The 26942-nt window shown below is 45.7% G+C and overlaps 2 protein-coding genes across 3 annotated transcripts in view; one reads left to right on the forward strand and one right to left on the reverse strand.

Annotated features, from left to right (window-relative positions):
- IMMP1L (inner mitochondrial membrane peptidase subunit 1) overlaps positions 1 to 17216 on the forward strand; it is a 55132-nt gene extending 37916 nt beyond the window's left edge. Inside the window, exons 4-6 of one of the 2 annotated variants that reach the window (XM_040410030.1) lie at positions 50 to 176; positions 15479 to 15589; positions 16916 to 17216. In XM_040410030.1, coding sequence (XP_040265964.1) covers positions 50 to 176; positions 15479 to 15589; positions 16916 to 16981 — 304 coding nt within the window. In that variant the 3' untranslated portion in view covers positions 16982 to 17216. Of the gene's footprint in view, positions 1 to 49; positions 177 to 6250; positions 6536 to 15478; positions 15590 to 16915 lie in introns of those variants that run through there. The other variant, XM_040410031.1, reaches the window with a different exon arrangement.
- Positions 17214 to 26942, reverse strand: part of DNAJC24 (DnaJ heat shock protein family (Hsp40) member C24) — a 54110-nt gene continuing 44381 nt past the window's right edge. The window contains exons 4-5 of the mRNA XM_040410032.1: positions 20020 to 20088; positions 17214 to 17436 (exon numbers count right to left, since the gene is read on the reverse strand). Coding sequence (XP_040265966.1) covers positions 17300 to 17436; positions 20020 to 20088 — 206 coding nt within the window. The 3' untranslated portion in view covers positions 17214 to 17299. The remainder of the gene's footprint in view (positions 17437 to 20019; positions 20089 to 26942) is intronic.

Below are 26942 nucleotides of genomic sequence, written 5' to 3' on the forward strand. Positions count from 1 at the left end.
TCTTTTTGCTTTGGTCGGCCATCTAAAACGTTTTATTTTGTCATTCCAGGGGGGACGTTATAATTGCAAAGAGTCCGAACAAACCAAACATTAATATCTGCAAAAGGGTAATTGGATTGGAAGGTGACAAAGTCTGCACTAGCAGCCCAGCAGACTTCATCAAGAGGCACACATACGTGAGTACCGCCCTCTGTCTGCATTTGGTTATATATTGGCCCATACAGACTTACTAAATAGTACTGTGCCTATATATGATGCTGTATATTTCGGGGTTGGTTCGGGGATTAGCCAGACCTTGACTGAGGCTCTTGACCAACACCTGGGATGGTAGCTTAGGTGGAAACCAGAGCAAGATGGGTGCTTTCTTGGCTTTTGCTGAGGATGGCCACTATTCCCCTGGCCCGATAGACCACGTCCTGGTGCACTTTTAGTGTGGAGTGGTGCACGGGATGACGCAAGTTATGTTCCTCGGTCTTTCAATCAAAGATGTAGTGGTGTGTGATTTTCAATAGCTGATGCTAGGATTGAATTTTTTACATTTATTATATATGATTGTTGAAAAATGGGTACCTTTTGGTGAGTAATAATAAAAGAAATATAGTAAGAAAATGAAGTAATTTCAATGTAAAACGGGCTATAAAGTAAGACAATTACTTGGAAAACTCCATCTATAACACTACTTTGACCTGTTTACTAGGGATTGGGAAGCTATTATCGATAATTCCTCTAGTAATGTGATGGCTAATTCAGAAGAGGCAAGATATCTGCTCCACCGTGCTGGGTAAAGCGTTTCCCCGCTATTGATTTCAGTTGTTGTTCTTTTCCTTCCTACGAGCAGTACAACAAAACTGACGCAATGGACACCAGCGGCGCCCAACAAACTCCCTTGACTATAATAAGGTCCATAGGTTTGTCCATCATTTTACCAAAAGTATTTTGTCAAGTGCATTAGTGGAATCTGCATCTAAGGCTCCTAATAGGGCTTCCAATGCAATTGTGGACACAGATTCCTAATCGTTTCGATATATTACACATAGGGAGTGGGCAATGGGATCAAGTCCCGTCCGGAGAAACTAGAACTAGAGTATAATATGACATTTATTGGGGATCGCTATGTTTCTTCATATATTTATGCCTCGGATGTCTTCAGATGAAGGGTTGAGCAGCTGTGGTTGACCACATCTGACTTGGTAGACGCGTGGATATTGGGCAGTGGGATCATCATTACCCCCATCCCTCCCTCCCCCTAGTTAAGGGCACAATATTGTGGTACTGTTGTTGAATAGTTGCACACTTCGTTAATTTGAGGGTGCCTGAGCAACATATGTTCTTTCTCTGTCTTTGGTAAGATAATTTGTCCCCTCTCCTGACATGTCTGTTTTGGTAACTACTTACATCCCCCATGTAACCACCATTTTGGAGCCTCTATTCTTGTGACTCTATGTTGTGCCGTTCTTCATTTAGAACATCTAGCGAAAATAATGGAATTCCTAAGAGTTACCAGTTGGGAGTGTGTCCCTGCACAGTCTGACACTGGCAGCACTGATTTGGATAGTGTCAGACTGTTCAGGGACACACCCCAACTGGTAACACCCCCCTGGACCTTCATTGAAAACTAGTAGTAATTCATTCATAACTTCTAGCAAAAATAATAAACGAATAGAACAACAGAGTCATAAGAATAGATGCTCCAGAATTGTAATTACATGGGGAATGCAAGTATTTTTTTTAAAAAGGAGCTGTCACATGTCTGTTTTTAGTAAGTGTTCATGAGCGGTCAGTAAAGTAGAGATAAGATTTCAGTGAGAAGGAGACAGAACAGTCCCCACAGACTGTGAAAACCTACAGGGTGTATGGTAATAAAAATGGATTCAGAGGTGTCTATACTTGTTTTTAAATTCACTGGCGCCTTCTCAAACAGCTGATCGGCGGGTGTCCCGGAGGATAGGTTATCAGTTGTAAAGTCTCGAAAAACTCCTTTAAACTCCTTTAACCTTTAAATCCTGGACAACCCCTTTAAAGGGAACCTGTCATAAACGTTATGCTGACCTCACTGACAGCAGCATAAATTAGTGACAGAAATGCTGATCTCAGCCGTGTGTCACACATGAGCTAAAAGTAAGTGGTTGCCGAGAACCAGCTTTATAATTACAGCCCAGGCCTAGAAAAGAGTCACATCTACCTGAGAAGAGTCCTGGTTATTATAATCTCCTGCTCTCCTCGCCCATCTGCTGATGATTGGCAGTTCTCTCCTAGACAGAAAGGGAGAAATCTAGGTAGAAGACTGTCAGTCATCAGCAGGAATCCATGAATAACCAGGACTCTTCCCAGGTGCCCGTGACTCTCTTCCAGGTCCAGTCTGCAATGATTGTGATGTTGGTTCTCGGCAACCACTTACTTTTAACTTATAAATGACCGACCGCTGAAATCAGCTCACCTGTCTCTACTTTATTCTGCCGTTAGTAAGGGCAGCAGAAAGGTGATGACAGGTTCCCATAAGTTTAAAACTGTAATAATATACTATGTAGCTGATGATAAACGTTTAGAGCGTTGTTCATGGTGGTGGTATTGAGCCCATAAACACTACAGAATTTGTGCGATTGAAAAATGACTCCAACCTGCAAAGGAGACAATATGGACAATCGCAATACATTAGTAAGTGCCTGGTATTCACTACATGTTAAATGCCACTTGCTGAAGTGAGTGATCCCCTTTAAATGTCAGCCATGTAATAAAGTGATCAGGTTTGCCCTTAAGCCTAGGGCTACACGGCGACATGTCGCCAAAAAGTCATGCAACCTTTTTTATAATGATAGTCAATGGTGTCCAAGTTGGATTTTTGTGTGACTGTCGCGTTGCAGTCGTAGCATGTCGCAGTGCAATGCCGTTGACTATCACTGCAATTTCATGCAGCATGAAAATCGCCTAATGCATCGCAGTGTAGTTGTACCCTTTTTGTCGCATGACACATGCCGCCCTGCAACCCTAGCCTAAAGCTAGCTGTACTTAGCCATAATCTGGCCGATAAGGCTACTTTCACACTAGCGTTCGGAGCGGATCCGTCTGATGTTTCATCAGACGGATCCGCTCCGATAATGCAGACGTTTGCATCCGTTCAGAACGGATGCGTCTGCATTAAAACTTAGAAAATTTTCTAAGTGTGAAAGTTGTCTGAGCGGATCCGTTCAGACTTTACATTGTAAGTCAATGGGGAACGGATCCGCTTGAAGATTGAGCCATATGGTGTCATCTTCAAGCGGATCCGCCCCCATTGACTTACATTGTAAGTCTGGACGGATCCGCTCGCCTCCGCACGGCCAGGCGGACACCCGAACGCTGCAAGCAGCGTTCAGGTGTCCACTCGCGGAGCGGAGGCTGAACGCTGGCAGGCGGATGCAGTCTGAGCGGATCCGCCTCCACTGAGAATGCATTGGGGCCAGACGGATGCGTTCGGGGCCGCTCGTGAGCCCCTTCAAACGGTGCGCACGAGCAGACACCCGAACGCTAGTGTGAAAGCAGCCTAAGTTGTACGAACCATCGATCTATCAACACACCAGACTAAACTGGCCGATCCGGGAGATTGTGTTTTTTGTTTTTATTTTATTAAAATTTTTATTTAATTTTTTATATTAAGGCCTCATGCACACGACCGTTGTGTGTTTTGCGGATCTGCAAACCACGGATGGCGTCTGTGTGCGTTCCACAATTTGCAGAACGCCACGGACAGCCTTTGATATAACTGCTTATTCTTGTCCGAAAAACGGACAAGAATAGGAAAGGTTATATTATTTTTATTTTTTTGCAGACCACGGAACGGAGCGACGGATGCGGACAGCACACGGAGTGCTGTCTGCATCTTTTGCGGCCTCGTTAAAGTGACTGGGTCCGGATCCAAGCCGCAAAAACTGTGGCTCGGATGCGGACCAGAACAACGGTCGTGTGCATGAGGTCTTAGAGTGAGGTTGCGCCAAGTGGCAAATGGCTGACCCCATTGCCACACTCTTGTAGTTTTCCATGTTTTATAGGCTGCTATTGATGATGCATTTAATGGTTGGCTGTAATGATCCGAACTGGCCATTTTGTCAAACTTTCAGGTGTGCAGCAGCTTTCCTTACCAGCTTTGTCTGATAAAGGGGTTTTAAAGTGAGGACCTAATGAGGCATGTAAACAAGGGTTGTCCTGCCTCTTAACCATGGCATACGGTGAGGCATTAGTAATGGTCCCCCTGAGCTAAGTTATTATTATTAATATATATATATATATATATATATATATATATATATATATATATATATATATATATATATATATATATATAATTTATAAAGGGCAGTCCCAGTTACTAAAGAAGTTTTTATATTTGTCCTAATTGACTCAAATGTTTGGATTTTCCAACTGGACCCCTTTTGGCACTGTATTTTCACACCTTAGAAAAGTCATCAGAGACCTTGTATCCAAACTTTCTAAAGCACAAAGAGTAGCACAATAGGGGTCCCAAGGGACTCTCACCGATCTGGGGTGTCACACCACCGTTGTACATTTCCATTGTTCTACTCTGTTTCAAAGAGCAGAACAACAAAAATAACGGGAGTGCCAAATAGTTCACATAATGGAGTCTATTGACTACAGTGGAGTCCGTTCAGAATTCTGTTTTTGACTGGACCGTAAAGTCCTGCAGGACGACTTCTTTTTTTTTTTTTTTTTGTCTGATCTTTTTGATGGAATCTGCGACAGAGCATCCAATGCAGATGTGAACAAGCCCTAACAATTCATGGGTTTTACGCTACTGTTGAACAAGTACACATTTTTGTACTATTGCCCCCATGCCATATCTGGACCCCCTCTCTTATTTTCCCAATTTACATGTCCTTCCACCATCAAAAAGAAAAAACAATATCTCAGAAAGATCCATTATGACCTTCCGGCTATAAACCTGCTGTAGAAAAAATACAAAGATAAGCGGGAGTTGAGATTATTAACATCCCATCCATCCTCCCTTTTTATTGTATCCGCTTCTATAATCCTGGTGTTTTTGAGAGGACCCGAGGAGAAATGATGGCCGAAATCAAAATGCATTCTGCTGACTTGTCACTTAAGGAGAATGAGTACTTATTAATGACCCTTAATACAGCCCTGAGCCGTAGATAGGGAACTTTTTGTCAACTTGCGTGTGATAAAGCACTGGGATACGTCTGCATTTCTCAGCAACGCTCCCCTGGCGATCAATAGCTGCATACTGTAAATGCGTTGTCTGGTGCGAGGCACAAATCTATTTACTTTTGCTGCTAAGTGAAATTGCCTTGGAGCCGTCATCCATTCATTGTGGAGATCACTTCATTCTGACGATAAATTCACATTAGTGTTGTCCTTTTTATAGCTGTTATTTTTAATGATAATTTATTATATACCGTATTTTTCGCCCTATAAGACACGCCTAGGTTGTAAAGGAGGGAATGAGAACAAAATGAATTTTTTGTCAGACCTCAGATCAGATCCCTATGCTGATTAAACTGCAACTCAAACCCACAATTTGCCCTCAGATTAGACCCCCAATGTTAATTAGCCCCCAAACAGACCTCAGATCAGATCCCCCAATGCTGATTACACACGCAACTCAGACCCACAATTTGACCTCAGATCAGACCCCCCCAATGCTAAGTAGACCATAGATCGGACCCGAGTTTCAGATCCAAAATGTTAATCAGACCTAAGGTCAGACTAAAAAAATTAACTCTCCTCGCCGCTGCCGCTTTTGAGATCCAGTGCTCTTCGTGTCGCACCACTGTGCTGTCACCCGATGTCACACAGAGCGTGCCTGTGTCCTTATACTGTGAGCCGGTCACACTGCGCCGGCAGAAGACAACCAGGGTGCGGTGAGTACAGAGCCAGTACAGGGAGTGCTGTATACACTGCTCCCTGGTCCTACAGTGGAAGCGCTCATTAGTAATGGTCCTATAAGACACTGCCATTTTCTTCGGGGGTACGTCTTATAGGGCGAAAAATACGGTATGTTTTATTTATTAAAACACTAATGTTGTAGCTGGCCTGTCTCACACTAACCTTTTTGCCGCCGTCCTTCTAAAGGGTTCTTCAGTCAAGCTCCTATCGAAAGCCGTTTAGAAAATGTTCCAAATTTTAAGTGCTCAATATAGGGACAGTGCAAAATATTCCGCATCCAGACTCTGAGGTCCATAGGCTGTCGAAGGTCCCCAAGGTCCAAGAATTTTTTTTTTTTTTTATCATGTTGCAGATAACTCAGAATATCCTTTATGGTTCTCAGAATATCCTCCATGGTCATCATGAATTTGGCAATGAAAACGATATTCTCACAAGGTGTCTATAGACAAGTGAGAAAGCGGTTAGCCGAAGGAGCATTCAACCAGCAGCTATCATCGAAACCGCAAACCTAATTGACATGCTGCAGGTTTGGAAGACATCCGCAAAGTGCACATGAAATTTGTTTAATCTCCTTCGTTTTGCTGGTACTGTATTGTGCTACAGTTTTTCTGCACGGAAGTCCGTATTGTGTGCAGGTGCCGTAAATGGTCGGGCAGTACCGCCTTAGGGTACATTCACACTTGCGGCAGGACGGATCCGACAGGCTGTTTACCCTGTCGGATCCGTCCTTCCACTATTCCGCCGCTCCGTCCCCATTGACTATAATGGGGACGGGGGTGGAGCTCCGGCGCAGTACGTCAGTTCGCGGCGAGAGGCCGCCGGACTAAAAAGTCTGACATGCAGGACTTTTTAGTCTGGCGGCATCTCGCCGTGCTGCGCCGGAGCTCCGCCCCCGTCCCCATTATAGTCAATGGGGACGGAGCGGCGGAATAGCGGAAGCACGGATCCGACAGGGTAAACAGCCTGTCGGATCCGTCCTGCCGCAAGTATGAAAGTAGCCTAAATGGAAGGGTTCAGATGATATGCATCTAATTTGTATCGCCAGTATGGGATCCACCTGCAGTGAAGAACAGTAAGTACTTACCTGACAGATCTCACACCGCTCAGGTTTACCCAGATACAGCAGAGACCTCACGTCGACGACACACTGGCCTTGTTGGGTGCACCACTGAGGCCAGTGATTGGTTGCAGTGGTCACATGTTGTTGACTTCATTTCATCACTGCAGCCTGGTAAATAGAACCGGGCTGTGAGATCTGTCAGGTAAGTACTTGTATGGGATCAACCAGCAGTGAAGAACAGGTAAGTACTTGCCTGACAGATCTCACACCGCTCAGGTTTACCCAGATACAGCAGAGACATCACGTCGACGACACATGGCCACTGCAACCAATCACTGGCCTTGTTGGGTGCACTACTGAGGCCAGTGATTGGTTGCAGTGGTCACATGTAGTTGACTTCATTTCACCACTGCAGCCTGGTAAATAGAACAAGGCTGTGAGATCTGTCAGGTAAGTACTTGGATGGGATCAACCAGCAGTGAAGAACAGGTAAGTACTTACCTGGCAGATCTCTTATCGCCACTCAGGTTTTCCTGGCCAGGCTCTACTTACCAGGTTGCGGTGGTGACATCACGTTGTCAACACGTGACCACTGTAGACAATAACTGGCCTCAGCGGTGCACCTGGCGCGGCCATAGATTGGCTGCAGCAGTCATGTGTTGTCTATGTGACTTGCAGCAGCCTGGTAAATAGAGCCCAGCTGGGAAAACCTGACTGGCGATGTGAGTTCTGCCAGGTAAGTACTTACCTGTTGTTCACTGCAGGTACAAGTACTTACCTGTCAGATCTCACACTGCCACTCAGGTTTTCCCGGCCTGGCTCGGCTCTATTTACCAGGCTGCAGTGGTGACCTCATGTCCACAACACGTGACCACTGCAGCCAATCACTGTGCACCCGACAGGGTCATGTGTTGTCGACGTGACGTCACTTCTACAGCCAGGTAAATAGAGGCCAGCCGAGTGAACCAGAGCGGTGACTCTGGATCTGTCAGGTAAGTTGTGCTTAGTTCTTCTTTTCAGGTGGTTCCCGGGGGCTGTTGGGTTTTCTTCTGAATCTGGACAACCAGTTAATAAACTACGATGGGTAAGAGCCCTGACGAAGGTCTGTTCAGAAGTTTGTTTTCTTCATGTAGAACTCTCTACGGAAAGTTAACCTGTTACAAGTAAGCATTCGCTCTGTTCTCCAGCAGCCGCTGGCGTAATTAGATGGTGTGCCCCCCGAGAGATGGACACAGATATCGAACTTTGTACATTGATTCTTTGTGCATTGAACATGAAGAACGGCCGCGGATCAGTCATGTGACTTTATAAACAACCTGCTGGGATCTCAATCAAATCAGTACAATTCATTACAAGCTCGTCGATGTCATTTGCTACTGTCGCCTTTCATCATATTTCATTTTAATCAAGAAAGGCAACACCTGTGGTTTAGCCACAAAAGCCGCTTTTGTGAAGCGAACACCCGCAGGCGACGAGGCAATTACATTTGATGCTTGTTCCAAAAGTGGGAAGCACTTAAATAGACCCCGGTAGGGATAGTTGAGAAGAAAAGATTTACTTGTATTATCTGCCACCCAGATTAAGTTCTTATAAGCCTTGTTCTCCTCTAACTCCTGTGCCATTCACCCCACCCCTGTCCCCAAGTCACTGGCCACAGTGGGGTCACACGACAACCCGGCACAGGTGTTATGTACGTGAAGACACAAACCAGTAAAGTTCTTCTGATCCAGCCTATGAGATTGTATATAGGAACATAACAAGTTTCTCATTGAGACCTGGGCACACTCTGGTCCTGGGACCAACATTTTGGAAGCGCCCACTCTGGACCTACATGCAGCGGGGCGGGGGGGGGGGGGGGGGGGGGGGGGGGGGAGACCTATGACAAGGCCATGGCAAGCTTTACATCAGTTACATGCCGATTTTCCTTTTGTGGTGTTGACCTCTCTGGGTTTGTATGATTACAGTGATGCGCTATATATATATGTATGTGTTTTTTTTTTTTTTTTTTGTTTCACTGCTATGGACACAGTGATACAAATATGTAGGGAGGGTTTTACTTTTGCAAATTTTTCCCATTGAAAAACTTTCAATCAAAAAAAGTTGTATTCTTTTTAGATTATATATAATCTTTAACTTTTTCTGTAATGTATTAGGCGGTGTTCCCATCACGTTTTTCCCATCCATTTAATGTATACGTTAAAGTATGCCTTGCACTGATGCCATACAGTGGCATCCATTCATTTTTTTTTTTACCAGACTGTGCAGGATACAAGAACTTGGTGTGCTGCGTTTTTTTTTTTTTTTTTGTAACGTGTATGTCAAACGGAGGCATAAAACATGATGTGAACCCAGCCTTAGTCCCACAACAGGCGATCTTTTGATCGCTTCAGTAATGCACTGTACTGTTTATGCAGTACAGAATATTATACTGCCAGTGCTATACTGACAGTCACCAGCTCTGGCGCAGCCTGATACGGATAATACTGCAGAATGACCTGAGGGCCTTTATTATGGCCCAGGCTGCCATGCAACTACATCGATGCCCTTCAATTTCATTTGTGGGGTGCTAATGGGAGATGCCACAGTTGCTATTGATCACAGCATCTAAGGGGCTAAACAGTCCTGATCAGCACTTCCGCTTGATCTGGGCCGTTAGAGCCGAGCCCTAACTCTCCACTGCTCGGGAGACAGACTAGGCCAAAGTAAAAAGGACACAGCCTGTCCTATGGCCCATTAGTGATGGCCGTAAAGAGGTCTGCTGTCAGGAGACCACCGTGTCACTGGAGCACCACAGCCTCTTGAAACGGCTGATCAGCGAGGGTGCCAGACCCCTGCCGATCAGATATTGATGATCTATCCTGAGGATAGAACATCAATACTGAACTCCCAGAAAACCCCTTTAATGACAAGGGTGTAGAACTGGTAGGTGCCTACTGATTCTCTTTGAAGGTAGTCCCAAGAGAAGAAGGAGGGGTGGATATAAGGGAGGTGGCCAACATCTCATAGTGATGGTGACCTCTGGGAAATATCATTAGGGCATGTATACTCTAAGGCGACCATATGCATAAAAAACGGACTTGTGTATTCAAGGTTGCAGAATTTTCAGTATGCCTGCAAAAAGTGGTTGCGCAGAATTTGAAAAATTCTTCCAAAAAACAGCATGCCACTTGTTGATGGTTCAGCTGGTATTGCAGCTCGGCACTTTTGAAGTGAATGAGGCTGAGCTGCAATACCACACATAACCTTTGTACGGATGTGGTGCTGTTTTTGTAATAAACCAGCCATGTTTTTCTAATTCTGTACAACGCTTTGACCTGAGAGGAATCCGATGAAGGTTTCTTAAAAGTGGACCATTGCAAAAGGGCTGCAAGGTATTTGTAAGAAGTGGTGTAGTTCGGGTGTGGGCTGGCCACAGACTCTACAGGGAAATTTCCTGGTGGGCCAATGTCCACAGAGTTACCAGAGCCCTCCTCGTGGCCACCAGTCAGGTAAGTAATGCTCTGTTGCTCCCAGAGTAATTAACGCTGGGGATGTCAAGTAGTTATGTACCTGGCCGGTGACCACAGGTGCCCTCCTGAATTCAACTGTATTGCCATCTTGAGGCAACTGGAGTAGGAGGACAGAGTGTGGCACCCGGCGCTGGCCACCATTGAGGGGCACTTACTGGCGAGGTATTTTGTGCTGACGTGCCATACATTGGGCACATGATTCTAGCCTGGGTTTAGAATGCCCAGCGATGTGCGAGTATGAATCTCTCACCTCAGCGAGACTCATGTGATGCGGACAGGCTAGGATCGCGTGCCCAATGTATGGCACATGATCCCATAAGTGGCTGCCGCAACCTGGATAACCCCTTTAATGCTGCTCTCCAATAAATAATATAATACATTTTCTGAAAGAAAGATCATGTGTTTCTCATGTACTACAATAAAATATTCTTAAAGGGGTTGGCCGGGATTTTGATAGCCTGTCATAAATATCTGATCAGTGGGGTCTGACTCTTGGCACCCCCATGGTCAGCTGTTTTGAAGAGGCCGCGGTTCTCCAGTTTCTTCCTAGGCCAGTGACGTCACACTCCTCGGTCACATGGAGTAGGCGCAGCGCATTCGGGCCTGAGCTGCAATGCCAAGCACAGCCACTAAACGATGTACGGCGCTGTGTTTAGTAAGCTGTGAGGAAGCCACGGCGCTCACCAGAGCACTGCGGCCTCGTCAAACAGCGGCGGTGTTGGTCCCCCACCAATCAGATATTGATAATCTATCCTCCTGATTATCAAGATCAAAATCCTGGAAAATCTCTTAAAGGGGATTCCAGTCATATGAAGAAATAATTGTTGGAATACTTTTTACTACTTGACATCCTGATGTTTTAGGGTTTTTTCAGCTTTAGTTAAAAAAAATGCTCCTAAATACAGTATAATAGGAGCATGGTGGCTCAGTGGTTAGCACTGGTGTCTTGCAGTGCTAGGGTCCTCCTAGGTTTGAATCTGACCAAGGACAACTTCTACATGGAGTTTGTATGTTCTTCCCGTGTTTGTTTCCTCCCACACGCCAAAGACATACTGATAGGGAACTTTAATTTGGAGATGGCAAGCAATGATGATGTCTGTAAAGCGCTGCGGAATATGTTGCATGTAAGCAAGTAAAGTAAGTGAACGAACCAAGGACTTGGAGTCTTGGTGTCATCTGAGTACATCTCACTATACGTTGCGTCCCCACTGTGGGAGGTTACAGTAGCTCACAATGTTTGGTGGTCCCTTAACGAACCAATGATTGAGTCCTTTAAGAAGGGTTTGGAGTTGTCAGCCGGCGTGCAACACGAAACTGGAGCTTTTAACCCTTGAGAACACACAGGAATCCCAGGCGTCCTCCCCAGATAGCGCTCATTAATTTAGCAAACGTAGAGAGCCTTTCCGTAGACTTCTTGATGGACATGACGGCAATGTGTTGTAGATCCCGCGCGCCCATAGCCCGAACTGTGATCTTAATTAGAAGTTTGACAAGCCCACTCCGATAAAATGATGAGATTATGTGTAATTGGTGTCACAGTCAATTACCATTTAGCTAATCAGGAGCCCTCTAACAGGTCTGGCCTTGGTTGTGGCCTCAGGATGCTGACGAGTGTCTGCCCTCTTCATGCTGTTACTGCCGCAGAAGAGCAGAATTTCAGTCAGCATCCTAATGACCTCTTTGAAGTCTATTAAATTAATGACCCAACCATCCTGCGTTAGCTTTACATCAGATAATTGTAGTTTTTCTCTTTGCCTGCGTAGAAGATATTAATAAAATATTTTCTATTCTGTCCAAGTTTGCCCCGAGGTCCTGTAACACTATGGAAATGTGTGACTATCGCATTGACGTAGTAAGAAGATGTGGATTGGCCTCCAGCCAGTAGAGGGTAGTCTTGGTGTCGCTGGAAGCTTCCTCGGTAGATTCTTCTTCTACTGGTGTCCCCTGGTTTGCTTCCTTATTGTAGTGGTGTCACATGGGGCTGTTATGAAAGTCACTGGGAAGTTTTCCAAGCAGTGCCCCTATACTGCTCCCTGCAATAACGTGCCAGCCGGCCATAGACCTCAGTAAAAGGGGTTGTTTGGTTTAGATTTTTTTTTTTTCTTTTTTAGCTAAAGCCTTTTAAAGGGGTTTTCCTAGTGTTTTATACTGATGACCTATACCCAGGATAGGTCTTCAATATCTGATTGGTGGGGGTCTGACTCCTGGCACCTCCATGATCAGCTGGTTGAAGATGCTGTGGCACTCCAGTGAGCACCGCGGCTTACTCGCAGCAAACCCTTGGCCACTACGTCCCCTTCATCGGGTGTGTGGGCTAAGCGCAGCTCACAACCATTCAAGTAAATGGGGCCGAGCTGCAATACCAAGCACTGCCACTATACAATGGACAGCGCTGTACTTAGTAAGCTGCAAGGAGGCTGCAGTGCTCACTAGAGCACCACAGCCTCCTCAAACAACTGATCAGCAGGGGTCCCGGGTGTCAGATCAGATGCTGATGACCTATCCTGAGGATTTATCCGTATAAAAAAATTCAGAAAACCTCTTTAAGGAACTCCCCTCTAAAAGGAGTATTCCAGTCTGATGAAATTACCCCTATCCACAGGATACAAGATAACTCAGATTAGTGGGGAAGGGGGTCTGACTATCAGGGATGCTCACCAATCATGAGAATGGGGGCCCTGTCCCCTGAAACAGAACTGCAGGTCAAGCATACGCAATGTTGCTCCATTCATTTTTTTTTTTTTTTTTATGGGGTTGTCGGAGGTAGAGTAATACAGTCTCATGGATATGAATGGAGCATCAGTGCATGTGCCTAACCTGCCGCTCCCTTCATTTTGGTGGGGGTATAGCGGTTAATCTTTACACCCCCCCCCCCCCGTATAAATTACCGTGGCTCATCATTCAGGGTCAAGTTGCTATAACACTATTTCACAAGTACAAACAAAGGACTTTTTTTGGTCTGCATTTGGTCCACTATTTTTGGTCCGCATCCAATCCACATTTTTTGCGCGTTGGATGTGGACCCATTCACTTCAATGAGGCTGCCAAAGCTGTGGACAGCATCCGTATGCCTGTTTCGTGGCATCCACAAATATATAGATGTCCTATTCTTGTCCGCATTATGGTCAAGGATAGGACTGTTCTATTATGGGCCAGACGTTCCGTATAATGTGGAATGCACACGGCCGGTATCCGTGTTTTGCGGAAAGAAAAACGGGCAACGATCGTGTGCATGGGCCCTAAAGGGGTTGTTCAGGATTTTGATATTGACGGCCTATCCGTATCAGATCGGCGGGGGTCCGACACCCCCACACTCCCAACGATCAGCTGATTACTGATGAGCTCTGGTGCCGGAAGTACACAGCGTAGTACATCGTGTAGTCCACGGATCTGGTAACTGAATCGCTGCTGCTATTTACTTCAGTGGGAGAGGCGCCACAATTACCAGCTTTGTCCATTATGCCTCATTCACACGTCAGTGATCTACATACGTGATTGTGAGCCAAAACCAGGTGCGGCTCTAAACACAGAACAGGTGCAGATCTTCCCCTTATACCTGATCTCTGTGGAGGCTCCAATCCTGGTTTTGCTCACAATCACTGACCGAACACTGATGTGTGAATAAGGTTGTGTGTGGCCATTGTGCCGTTTTCCGTTTTTTTTCGTGGACCCATTGACTTTCAATGGGTCCGTGGAAAAATCGGAAAATGCACTGTTTTGCAGCCGCATCCGTGTTTCCTGGCCGCGAAAAAAATAGGACCTGTCCTATTTTTTTCACGGCCAACGGTTCACGGACCCATTCAAGTCAATGGGTCCGTGAAAGAACACGGATGCACACAAGATTGGCATCCATGTCCGTAGGTTACTTTTTATACAGACGGATCCGAAGATCCGTCTGCATAAAAGCTTTTTCATAGCTGAGTTTTCACTTCGTGAAAACTCAGAACCGACAGTATATTCTAACACAGAGGCGTCCCCATGGTGATGGGGATGCTTCAGGTTAGAATATACTAAAAGAACTGTGTACATGACTGCCCCCTGCTGCCTGGCAGGTGCCCCCCCCCCCCCTGTAGTTAACACATTGGTGGCCAGTGCGGCCGCCCCCCCCCCCCCCCCCCCCCTCCCTTGTAGTTAACTCATTGGTGGCCAGTGGGCCCCCCTCCCTCCCCTGTAGTTAACTCGTTGGTGGCCAGTGCGGCCGGCCCCCCTCCCTCCCCTGTAGTTAACTCGTTGGTGGCCAGTGGGCCCTCCCTCCCCCTCCTAATTAAAATCTCCCCCCCTATCATTGGTGGCAGCGGAGAGTACCGATCGGAGTCCCAGTTTAATCGCTGGGGCTCCGATCGGTAACCATGGCAACCAGGACGCTACTGCTGTCCCGGTTGCCATGGTTACTTAGCAATTTGTAGAACCATTATACTTACCTGCGAGCTGCGATCTCTGCGTCCGGCCGGGAGCCACAATAACTTGAAGCATTGACTTGCATTGTAATTCAGGACGGATCCGTTTGGCTCCGCACGGCCAGGCGGACACCAAAACGACATTTTTTTCATGTCCGTGGATCCTCCAAAAATCAAGGAAGACCCACGGACGGAAAAACGGGACCCGTTTTTGCGGACCGCAAACATATACGGTCGTGTGCAGGAGGCCTAAGGCCTTACAAAGTGGACAGAGCTGTGTACTTCGGGCATCAGAGCTGCAACTAAGCAGCCAATCGGTGGGTGTGCAGGGAGTCGGACCCCCGCATATCTGATACTGATATCTTTATGCTGAGGATAGACCAGGGTTCAGCAAATCTTCTGCACTCCAGCTGCAATGAAACTACAACTCCCTGCATGCAACATGGGCGTTGTAGTTTTAGAACAGCTGGAGATTGCTGATCCCTGGGATAGACCATCAGTATGAAAAACCTGGAATGCCCCTTTCATCATAATTGTATTCCTTTGAAAACAATTATGGTGCAGTCGCAGTGGGTCATGTTTTAAACATTCCTAAATTTTTTCCTTTTTCACAGGTACCCAAGGGCCATGTTTGGTTAGAAGGTGACAATCTAGATAACTCCACAGATTCTAGAAACTATGGACCAGTCCCTTATGCCCTGATCCGGGGGCGAGTTTGTATCAGGGTGAGTTGAACTTTTTAACTTCACGTTTAAATTTTGGAGTGTTGTACTGTGCAGCTGTGTGTCCAGACCTGTGCAGATCTTCTACCCTCATGGCTTTAGCCAACACTTTCTGAGCTTCCTTAAATTTCTGGCTTCCTTTGCTCCAGAAAAGTGGCATAGGTGAAGATAAATTAGTTGCAGATGCCGGCCATGCCCCCTTTCTGGAAGTGTGCCGAGGATGGTGTGAAAAAAGTCATATGCGATTATGGTGCAGACAATGATAAATCTTCTCCTCCATGGTGTTCCAACAAGAACAACGCCTGTCCACGCTACACAACATTTCATGGTATCCAGCAGCTCCATTTCTAGATCTCTCCCCCATGAGACGCTGATGGATAGGGTCACATCCTTTCCCCATTTAGCAGTGGTCATCGGGGCAGTCATTTTTAGAAGACCCGGGTGACAAGTGGGCACTAGTTGTGGTGTTTTTGTTTTACTCCACTTTTTGAAGCCAAAGCTAGATGTGGATTCCAAAGGAATGGGAAATGTAAAGGAAGGAATATACTACTTCTTGCTGGATCCACTCCTGGTTTTGGCTAAGAAGGAAAAAACAGTATTTATTTATTCCCCCCCCCCCCCCCTCCCAAAAAAAAGTGTGTGAAACTAGCATAAGGCATTGTGCACACGACTATGTATTTTGCAGTCCGCCAATTGCTGTCTATGTTGCGTCTGCATTTTTTTGCAGGCCCCTTGACTTTGATGGATCCGTAGTCCGGGTTTGGAGGCCAAAGTATGGGACATGTTCTATGCTTTTGTGGAACGGACATACGGATAGCACATGGATGATCCGTGTGCTTTCTGCAAAATGCTGACCACGGCCCCTTTGGAGCCGATGGGTCAGCAAAGAAAAATGTGGACTGCACAGGGACCACATCTGTATTTTGCAGATTCATAGTTTGTGGACTTCAAAACGGACACTTGTATGCATGAGGCTTAAAGAGGTTCTCTGGGCTTTTACTTTGATGACCTATCCTCAGGATAGGTCATCAATATCGGATCGGCAGGGGTCTGACACCCGGCACCCCCACCAATCAGTTGTATAAGGAGATGGCAGTGCACACGGGCAGTCTCTCTTCCTGTCCGCTGCTGCTGTCTATGCGCACTGCCCACGACGTCTCCTCATACAGCTGATCGGTGGGGTGCCGGGTGACTGTACCCATCAGTCTGCAGACGACGTTCCAGGCTGTGCTGATCTTGGGGCATGTCCTTGGTTTGAGTGTCTTTTGAAGTGTACAGTAACTGTATATAAAATCATGCCTAACGTCTCCTCTCCATTTTGTTTTGTAGCTATGGCCTCTAAACTCCTTTGGACCTCTGCAGGGCAATCCTAATGGACGTGTAATGAAGGATTGACCGCGGACGCTTTTCTTTTAAATTATGTTCTCGGGAAGATTTTAATTATTTATTAATGATAGGTTGATTTCTAATAAACTATTTCTGGAATTTTTTAGGCATCTTTGATCTTTTTTCAAAACACCTGTAGATATATGAACAGCTCAAGACAGGCTGAGTAAATGTAATTTCTATAGGAACAATCCTCTAGCAATGCGTTCTTCCCTTACATAGTGCAGCTCCGTGTCCTATGTCAAAACAAGATGAGATTTTATTTCATTTCAAAGACCCCCCTAATCCTCTATGTACAGCGAGCCACAGTCCAGGAGATTCCAGGTGTCATCTCTGCGCTGCTTGCAAGATTTCTATAATCAACGAGCAGGAGTCGCAGTTCACCAAAGACGTTTGTTGTAAGTCACTCTTGACAGCAATATATTGTCCCCCACAACGACAGGAGAAGTAGTAATATTCTTCATCTGTAAAAAAAAAAAAATACAATTATAGATGACTTGCATATGGCATATCACCATCAGGCTTGGGTAGCTGCCCCGGTCTTCCATGATGCCAACCTGACTTGACAAACTTGCATTTGAGGACCCAGAGTGAAAAAAAGAACCATCCTATTCTGGGACTAGTAGGTTAATTTTTACTAATTATCAGTTTACAGTCTGGCTTTGCTTTGTGTGCCTGCACCAAATTTATGAACCGGTGCACCTTTAATAATGTATGTGGCGTAAGTGCAATGTGGTTCACACCTTTAGGTGTAAAAGTAGACCAGGGAGTTGCTACTTTTGCAAGTCGCACATAATGAGCCATAATCCAGGTCTAATCTCACTTTTAGTTCTTAAACCTAGACCACTGTGAAAAGTGGCGCGGATCACAAAATGTCGCAGTTGCCGTGACTTGTGACTTTTTTTTTTTACGCCACAACACTGACATCACACGAACCCTTGTGTTCTTAATGAAGATTTACAGCATTCAAAGCGCCATACTTTAGATAACGTTCTGGTCACTTGCAGCCACCACAAGAGGGAGCTACTGTCTAGTATTTACACTCTGAAATAGATAACAGTGCGCGCCCTCTGGTGGTGACTGCAGGCTTCATCAGTTGATCCTAAAAATGACATGGTATTAAAAGGTGAAGATTGACTTTTTTGAGTTTTGAATCCTGTGACATCGACTTTTTAAAGTGGTTCTTCGGGAATTTAATCAACATGGCCGCCAGAAATCCCCCCCTAGAATGGGACTAGGACAGGTTGCCTCCACTTCTACAGCTGCTCAGAGGGGTGATGAGCAGACAGGGCCTAGTTATAAGGAAATCTGCTTTACAACAGACAGCCGTGATGTGATCCTCTGCCATAGTGGAGCAGCCTGACAGGAATTGGGGAAGAGCTATGCAATACTTCCTCCCGTTCCTGTCAGGCTGCTCAGTCATGACTGAGGATCACATCATGGCTATATAATGTGAAGCAGAATTCCTTCTCTACAATAGGTAGCACTGGAGCTATTGTACATGAGATAAGTTGGCAGGCTGAGCAGTCTCGCAGCACATCTCATCAGTGTAAAGTGACCGCAGCGCTGGCACACAATATAGAGAGGCCTCACCCCCACTTAGCAGCTGTAAAAGTGGGGTTAACCTGTCCGTCACATTCTGGGACAGGTTGCTGGAGGCCAGGTTAATAACATTCCCAGGGAACCCCTTCAGAGGGGTTTTCCAGTATTTCCTCAGGATAAGCCATCAATATCAGGTCGGCAGGGGTCTGGTGGGGGAACTACACCGTTCTGTCCATTGTGTAGTAGACAGAGCTTGTTCCTGAAGCACTGCTCCTGTTCAAGTGAATGCGAGTGTAGGGTGTCAGTCCCCTGCCGATCTGATAACGATGGCCATCAATATCCAGCCAGAGTCACTAACTTTTTACAAAACTTTGACGTATTCCATACAGACATATCAAAAGTTTAGATTGGTGGGGGTCCGAGCACTTAGACACTGGTAGAGAAGAGTGCTTATATCACGCTTTCTCCAATGCATGAGGGGGCTCCTTGGATTCCATCCCTAGCAGCCAGAAGAGAGAGCCCCCTTCTCTTCCCTTTTTCTAGTGATCTGTGGGAGGTCTCAGGAATCAAACCCCCACTGATCTAAACTTTTGATATGTCTGTCATATCAAACGTTCTGTGAAAAAGTTAGTGACCCTTTAAACCCTTTCCTGACCACCCAACGTAAATTTACGTCAGCAGCTAGGCATTTAAAAATGGTGCCCACTGGCACATGCAGCGGGCGCCACAGCTGCTGAATGTCTGCTTTTTTAAATGCCGGCGGTGATGTCAGTTGCTGACTTTTCACCCTTCAGATGCCCTAAAACCCCCCCAAAAAGCGAGCTTCTGCATGTGCTCTGACTTCCGCTGGCAGGGATCAGGGGAGCCGGAGTCTGTATCCTCCTGTGTGACAGGAGGCTGCTGCATAGGAGTTTCTATAGAGCCCCTGCCTTTGGCAGGGCGCTATAGGAACACAGTAAAATTCTCTGACTCAAATGTTAAAGGGGTTGGCCACTTTCTGGTTACTGTTGACCAATCTGTTTATGAGATAATATAACACTAATATATCCTTTGTTGAAATTCTGCCCCATTGTCTATATTTCATAAGGTTTATAAAGTCTTTTGTGCTATGCACATGGAGATCCTGTCCATAAGACGGCTGCTGATGGAGGGCCATGTGACCAGGCATATCGCCCCCATGTGATGTCTCCTCCTTTTAAATACACTGCACCTGCCACCTGTACTTGTTCTGTTTGGAGTTTACTGCAGGTGCAGTGTTTGAAAGGAGAAGATGCCATCTGTGCTGCATCCACGTTTTCCAGCCAAGTATAGGACATGTTCTATATTTTGGCAGAACGGACATACGGATGCGGAAAGCAGACAGATCATCTGTGTGCTTTCTGGATCCATATGTCTGTTCTGCAAGATGTGAACCATGGACCGCATCTGTATTTTGCAGACCACAAATCAGATAGTCGTGTGAAAGAGGAGGAAACATCTCCTGGGCTGTATTCTACACTACTTACCTTCATGCCATATCATGTCCTCAATGTGAATCTGATTGTCCACGGGGAATGATCGGGTCATTTCTCCATCTAGTAGAAGAAACCACAATTAGATATGTATAGACTGCTTCATTTTACATACCTCTGAGGCCTCTGCACATGTCCTGGGACATCTCTTTATGTGCTATAGCATATTAGGGTGGGTTCACATAACGTTTTTTCCTGTCCGTTTAACATATACAAAAACATATATGTTAAATGGATGCCTCAGACTGATACCATGCAGTGGCATCCGTTCCTCAGAGTTCCATTGTTAAAATAAATTTTTTATATAATATATATTTTACACACACCGTATTTTTTCCATTATAATACGCACTTTTCAGTGCATCTTATGATGCGAATATTAGTGAGCGGGGAGTGAAGCGCTGTGAGCATTTCCGGTACTGCACTGTCCTGATTTGTGTACAGTGTCAGGACGTAGTGCGCGCACTATGACCTGACGCAGCACGTAGTTAGGTGACAGTGCAGCGGGGCTGCCGGAGATGGAGAGGAGCCGCGGCGCAGGAGAGAAGGAGTATTTTTTTATTTTTTTATTCTGATATGAGGTCTGATGGCCTGGCAAGGAACTCTGTTGGGGTCTGAAATAAGGGGCTGATCCGATGTCTTGATATTTATGGGGGTCTGATCGAATATATATATTTTAAAACCTGGGGTGCGTCTTATAAAGCAACAAATACAGTACTCCTGCAACATATCAATTATGGGACTTGTCCCAATATTCTGTACAGACATATGAGATCCTATTACCACTTAAAAGCAGGACCCTACTGTGTCTTAATAGAATCAGTGTCAGGTAGGGCAGGGAACCATGCAGCTCTGAACACCACCTGCACCTCTGTTGCTACCTACTTTCAGAGTCTGCCCCGTATGGTGGCCCCCAACTTGCCGATCGTCCGTAACTTGACTAAGTGCAGGAGCCTAAACTTAAGGGGTTACTGGGGTAGTTGGACAGAAAGAAGTCAAAACCAGGACTGGATCAAAATTCAAAAGCTAAGTCAAATACACAGCAGAGTGAAACCAGGAGATAAGTCAACAGGCAAAGGTGAGGTCAAAAACTAGCAGAGTCAAATACCAGGAGGTCATGTCAGGGCCAAAACCAGAGAACAGCCATAAGGTCAGTGATCCAGAATAAGGCCTCATGCACATGACCGTTGTTTGGGTCCGATGCGGACCCATTTACTTAAAGGGGGGCTTCAAAAGATGCGGACAGTACTCCGTATGCTATCTGCATCTGTTGCTCTGTTCCACGGCCACACAAAAAATACATGTCCTATTTTTGTCCTCTTTGCGGATAAGAATAGTCATTTCTATAATGGGTCGCCCATTCCGCAAATTGTGGAATGCACACAGGCAGCATCTGTGTTTTGCGGATCCAAAACGGCACGGTCGTGTGCATGTAGCCGAACAAACACAAAACTGGCTAGTGAGGCAGGAATACCAATCACAGGCAACTGTGGTCAGCATCTGTCTGTCTGAATAGCCCACCCTCAGGAAGCGTGTGGCACTGAGCCAGACTGCCATAGATCGGCCGGACTTACTGTGGGAGGGCAGACGGGTAAGTATGTGACAATCCGATTTAGAAACCTAAAATGGGTTTTTAACATCACTGCCCATTAGTACTGTATGCAGTCTTGGATTGTCCAGGATTTTGACACTAGGTCATCGAGTATCGAGCTGTGCAGCCCCAGCTTTATGGCATAGCCTATGGACAGGCCATATCTGTCCAGCAAGGACTGGATTCTATTAAGAAATGCTATGGTCAGCCTTGCTCTAGCCTGAAATGGCTGACAACAGGAAGCAATATATTCATAATTTCGGTGCAACAGAATGCCAGTACAAGCAGACTAGGTTTGTGTCCCTTTAAACTGACAGTTTCTTTATAATTGTCCTTTAAATGCTCCACGGCGGCGGTGGCCGTAACGAGTCACATAATGGCACTTCACTATGAATAATGACTACGGGCAAATGAAACACCTCATTTAACTGCCCTTAAGTACTGGTGAAAAAATTGTAATTAACACTTGAAAAAGACTGTTTTAAGCATGCTATTCATTAATTAGCAACATATACGCCACAAAGCAGGACACTATTTTATATCGTTTTTTTTTTGCATTTTCTGTACCTGAGGCCTAAACTATGGATCTCCAGGGAGCGCGGTATCCAGCCCGAGTCTGATTAATGTAATTAAAGGGAGTCAAAGAGCTTACGAGATGGCAGGATCAATACAACCGTTCTTAATGGGTCCTAAACACCTACAGTACATTAAATATGGAGTGTTCAGACCATTCTCCAAGGCAGGAAGTGACTTCTTCGGGATTGTAACAGATGACTAACTTCACAAATGGGAGGTGAAATATATTAATACAAGTTCTCGCAAACCTATATCTAGGATCCTACATGTGAAAACTATCAAGTTCTGCAGTGGGAACGATGGGGCTCCAGAGGATTCAAGCAAGCCAAGATAACAGTGCCCTTTGCATCCGGGTCCTGCTGCTACGAGCTGTCCGGGTCTGCCCTTTCACATGGCATCGAAGAGAGCGAAACAGAGGCTTGCCTATAGATCAACATATAACCTGCACAAGCTAATGGGTTAAAGTGCGAGCAGAAATGGGATGGAAATCTGCACATGAGAAGAGAAATTGCCCTTACTTTGCATTATTATATATTTTTTTTTTTTCCAATGGTGCCCAATGAATTGAGAATCACTGCGTAGAAGCATTACATTCACACTTCGAGGAGCCGTCGCCTCTCCTGACTCATCTGTTTTAGTATATGCTTGCATTCCCTACATAATAATTCTGGATCATCTTTCTTAAAACACAGGAGGGGAGATTTCTCAAGACCGGTGTTCCCATACGCCAGTTGTGACCTCCGGGGGCGCTGGCGTAAGATGCGTCTAATTTATTAAAACGTGGATGTCTTTTAATAAATGACCGTATTTTTCACCCAAAGTGGGGGGAAAAAAAATGTCATTGCATCTTATGGGGCAAATACTAATGAGCACTTCCATTATGGAAGCACAGGAGGACCGGAGAGCGGTGAATACAGTGCTCCCTGTGCTGGCTCTATACTCACCGCTTCCTGGTCTTCTCCTGCAGGCTCTGCGTGCTGTGACCTGCGTACGGTGTGAGGACGTAGGAGCGCTCTGTGACCTCGCGCAGTGCGATGTCACAGCACAGCAGGAAGAGAGCTGGATCTCAGAAGCGGCGGCGTCCGGTATAGGAGAGGCATGATTATTATTATTTTGTCTCAGTTAAGGTCTGGTTGGGGGAGGGGGGGGGGTCTGATAAACATTGGGGACCTGAGCTGTTGATGTGTGATTGGGGCTATGAGCTGAGGTCTTACATTGGGGGTCTGTTCTGAGGTCTAATTGGGCGTCTGAGCCGAGATCCAATTAACATTGGGGATCTGATAGGAGTTCTAATTAACATTGGGGTCTGAGCTGAGGTCTGATGAAAAATGTTTTTTTTTTTTTTTTTCTTAATTTCTTCTCTAAAACCCAGGTGCGTCTTACTGGGAGAAAAATATGGAAGTGGTCTCTCTGGCAGTCAGTGCCCAGAAACTCAAGCCTACGCTAGTCAGCTCCAACCCCTTTTCTCACCACTTCAGAAACGTGAAAAGCTTAAAATGCCAAATTACGGCATAAATATAGCGTGCGCCATGACTTTTTTAGGCCACACTAGTGGTATAAAAGCATTAGTAAATGTCCCCGATTATCATAGCCCAGGGTTTGGCCCCTTTCACACGAGCGAGTATTCCGTGCGTGGGTGCAATGCGTGATGTGAACGCATTGCGCCCGCACGGAATCCGGACCCATACCTTTCAACGGCTCTGTGTACATGAGCGTTGGTTTTCACGCATCACTTGTGCATTGCGTGAAAATCGCTGCATTTTCTATATTCTGCAATTTTTCACGCAACGCAGGCCCCGTAGAAGTGAATGGGGCTGCATGAAAATCGCATCCGCACTTGCTTGATGCATTTTTCACTTATGGTTGCTAAGAGATGTTGTTTGTAAACATTCTTTTTTTTTTTTTATCACGCAAAACGCATTAAATCGCATTGCAGCCACATGCTAAAAACTGAACGCGATCGCACTCAGACAAAACTGAATGAACTTGCTTGTGAAATTGCGCATTTTTCACTGAACGCATCCCGACCTAATCCGCTCACGCTCGTCTGCAAGGGGTCTTTTACGCCTGTCTATAATATCCCAGTAGGCGGCCAGAGGCTGCACTTAATTTATGCCGCGCCACATGCTTCTTCAAAAATTAGGCACAGCCTCGGGTAGTCCGTGCACCTAAACTGGAACCTACGCCAGCCAGAAAACTGGCGTGAAACAAGATAAATATGTGGCACCTGTTGGTCCTGCCCCTCCCTTGCCGTACCCCCTTTTCGGGAAAGTGGCGAAGGCAGCGAAGAAATGCCTTTTGAGCCAAACAATTTGTGCAAGTGGCAGGGAAAAAAAAAGTCACAATCAGTGTTTGCGACTTATTTCCGCCATAAAACTGGCAAGGGGGAAAGATATGGATTGGGGGTGTCCGTGCGCAGTCTGACACTATCCAATCAGTGCTGCCAGTGTCACACTGTGCAAAGACCCCCCAAAACCCTGTTGTCATAGCACAAAACATTGCTAATGATGGTGGAGTAACACTGCAGGCCCCCCAACTGATCATCAGCAGAAATAAGGGGGCGATCTTGCTTTGATGGTCTACCCAAAGAACAGACCCTCAACTTGAAAGTCTTGAACGGTCCATCTGAGTGTCCTGGACCACCCCCTTTAAGTCTGGATGGCTGCCATGCTTTTCAATAGCTAATCCTAAATGTATGCTAACCCTGCCCATCATACCCCATAACAGCAAGTATTAGATCTGTCAGAAATCATTACCATCCACCCGTACACTGTATATTATCTATATACCGCCGTCGGCAGCGTACACTACACATTATATATACAAGCGCCAGGTGCTGAGCAGCTGCTGACAGATTCCAATATAATCTCCCGTATTCTGTTCCGAATACTAAATGACCGCACCGGCGTCGTCTTTTATAGGATTTAGCATTCTAGTCAGCACTGCACTATCTGGGGGATGGAGGAGAAGGATCTCCATGCAGAATATATTCATAAAATAATTACTGCCATGTTTTACTATGTGTGCATCGGTCTGGAATGATAACATTTCAGAGATCTTAGGGCAGATGTATTTCTGTAAGTGATGATTTCCTCAGCTTTATATCCTTATGGCACTTTACCTGCTATTGTGCTTTGCAGACCTCACCGTGTTGATGAACATGGTGCAGCAGAAGACTGGTGAAAGGTTTACGCACGAGAGGGACAAACCCATAGCTCTGTGTGCTTTTATTGTGTAAAAAAACCGATTTGATACATATGCAAATGAACCTGAGATGAGTCCTGTCCCTGACTCATCTCACGTACAGGACTCATCTCAGGTTAATTTGCATATGTATCAAATCGGTTTTTTTACACAATAAAAGCACACAGAGCTATGGGGACTGGGTATTGTGGATGTGCTAGAGGCCATCTAGCAACCCATGTCCTCCGCTCTATACACAAAATCCCGGCGACAGGTTCCCTTTAATACACTGGAGAACCGTAATAGGGTTGTCTCACCTCAGGCATTGGTGGCATATCGCTAGGATATGCCACCAATGTCAGATGGGTACAGGTCCCAGAGGTGAGATCCACAGCCATCTCTAGAACACAATTAGACGCCCTCCATTCAGTTCTATGGGAATTCCAAAAATAACCAAACACACTCGAAGTGAATGGAGAGCACGCAGAGCATTCGCAGTCTGCTCTGGTTCATTTGGAAGGCCCCATTCTACAGATAGGTGCTGGCTTCAGAGTCGGGGCCTGCACTTATCTGACATTGGTGGCATATTCATGCCACGAATGTCTGAGGCAAGACAACCCCTTTAAGGTTTTCCAGTCTCACATTTCCAAACGTAAGAAAATGGTAAATCACACGGGTCTGCCAGCCCATCCCCTTCCCCTTATTAAGACCTGGCGTGAGCGGGGCAAAGTTGCAGATTACGGCTTAACAGTCGTTTGGTGGACAGCTAGGTCTCCTGACTCCTCCATACACATGTTCAGCTCGGCCAAGCGTATGTGTTGTCAGTGAGGAGATAGGGAAAAAAAAAAATTGTTGTCAGAGACAATTCTGGTGGCTTATCTCCTGGGAAATAAGGTGAAAATATTCATTTTGCCCAATACTTTTCTCCCCTGATATCATCTTTCGGGGGAGAGCCGGAAGCTCCCCATACACATGATGGTGGTTTCAGCTGACAAAACACTAACGTGTATGGGAGTCTTTAGCACCGACCATAAAAATATAAAAGAAGTAAAATGTATAGTAGCTCAGAAGGGCCATAAATGGAAAAAGAGGAGGCGCTCATAGGGCGAGTATGTACTGCATGGATGACTCAAGGTGGGATCGTAGTGCTCACCTTTTTATGTTGAGCTACATTAGGCACAACACTAATAGTAATGGTGGGTGTTGCAGTTGATGTCTGGGTCCTCGCTCCATGGGGAGCTTTCAACCAGGAGGAAAATTTGGAGAAGGTCAGTGGAGGAAATGTCTTCAAATCCACCTCTGTTCATTCATAGGAGACCGACATTGAGGCTCCCATAGAAATACATATAGAATCTGGCTTCCTGTCCACACAGAAGATGCTGTGTTATTTGTAAAGTCAGAGTGTTGGTCACATGACACAGCTGAGGATCAGAAGGGAGGTTATGACTCACAAATATATATCATGTGCCTTTTGTGGGAGCGCTTCTTTATCTATTTTTAATATACATTTAAATGCTATGTACATCTTTTGAGGGCAATTTTTTAAATTATTCCACTGTACTCATTT

This window comes from Bufo bufo, chromosome 10 (genome assembly GCF_905171765.1).
Source record: "Bufo bufo chromosome 10, aBufBuf1.1, whole genome shotgun sequence".
Lineage (NCBI taxonomy): Eukaryota > Metazoa > Chordata > Amphibia > Anura > Bufonidae > Bufo > Bufo bufo.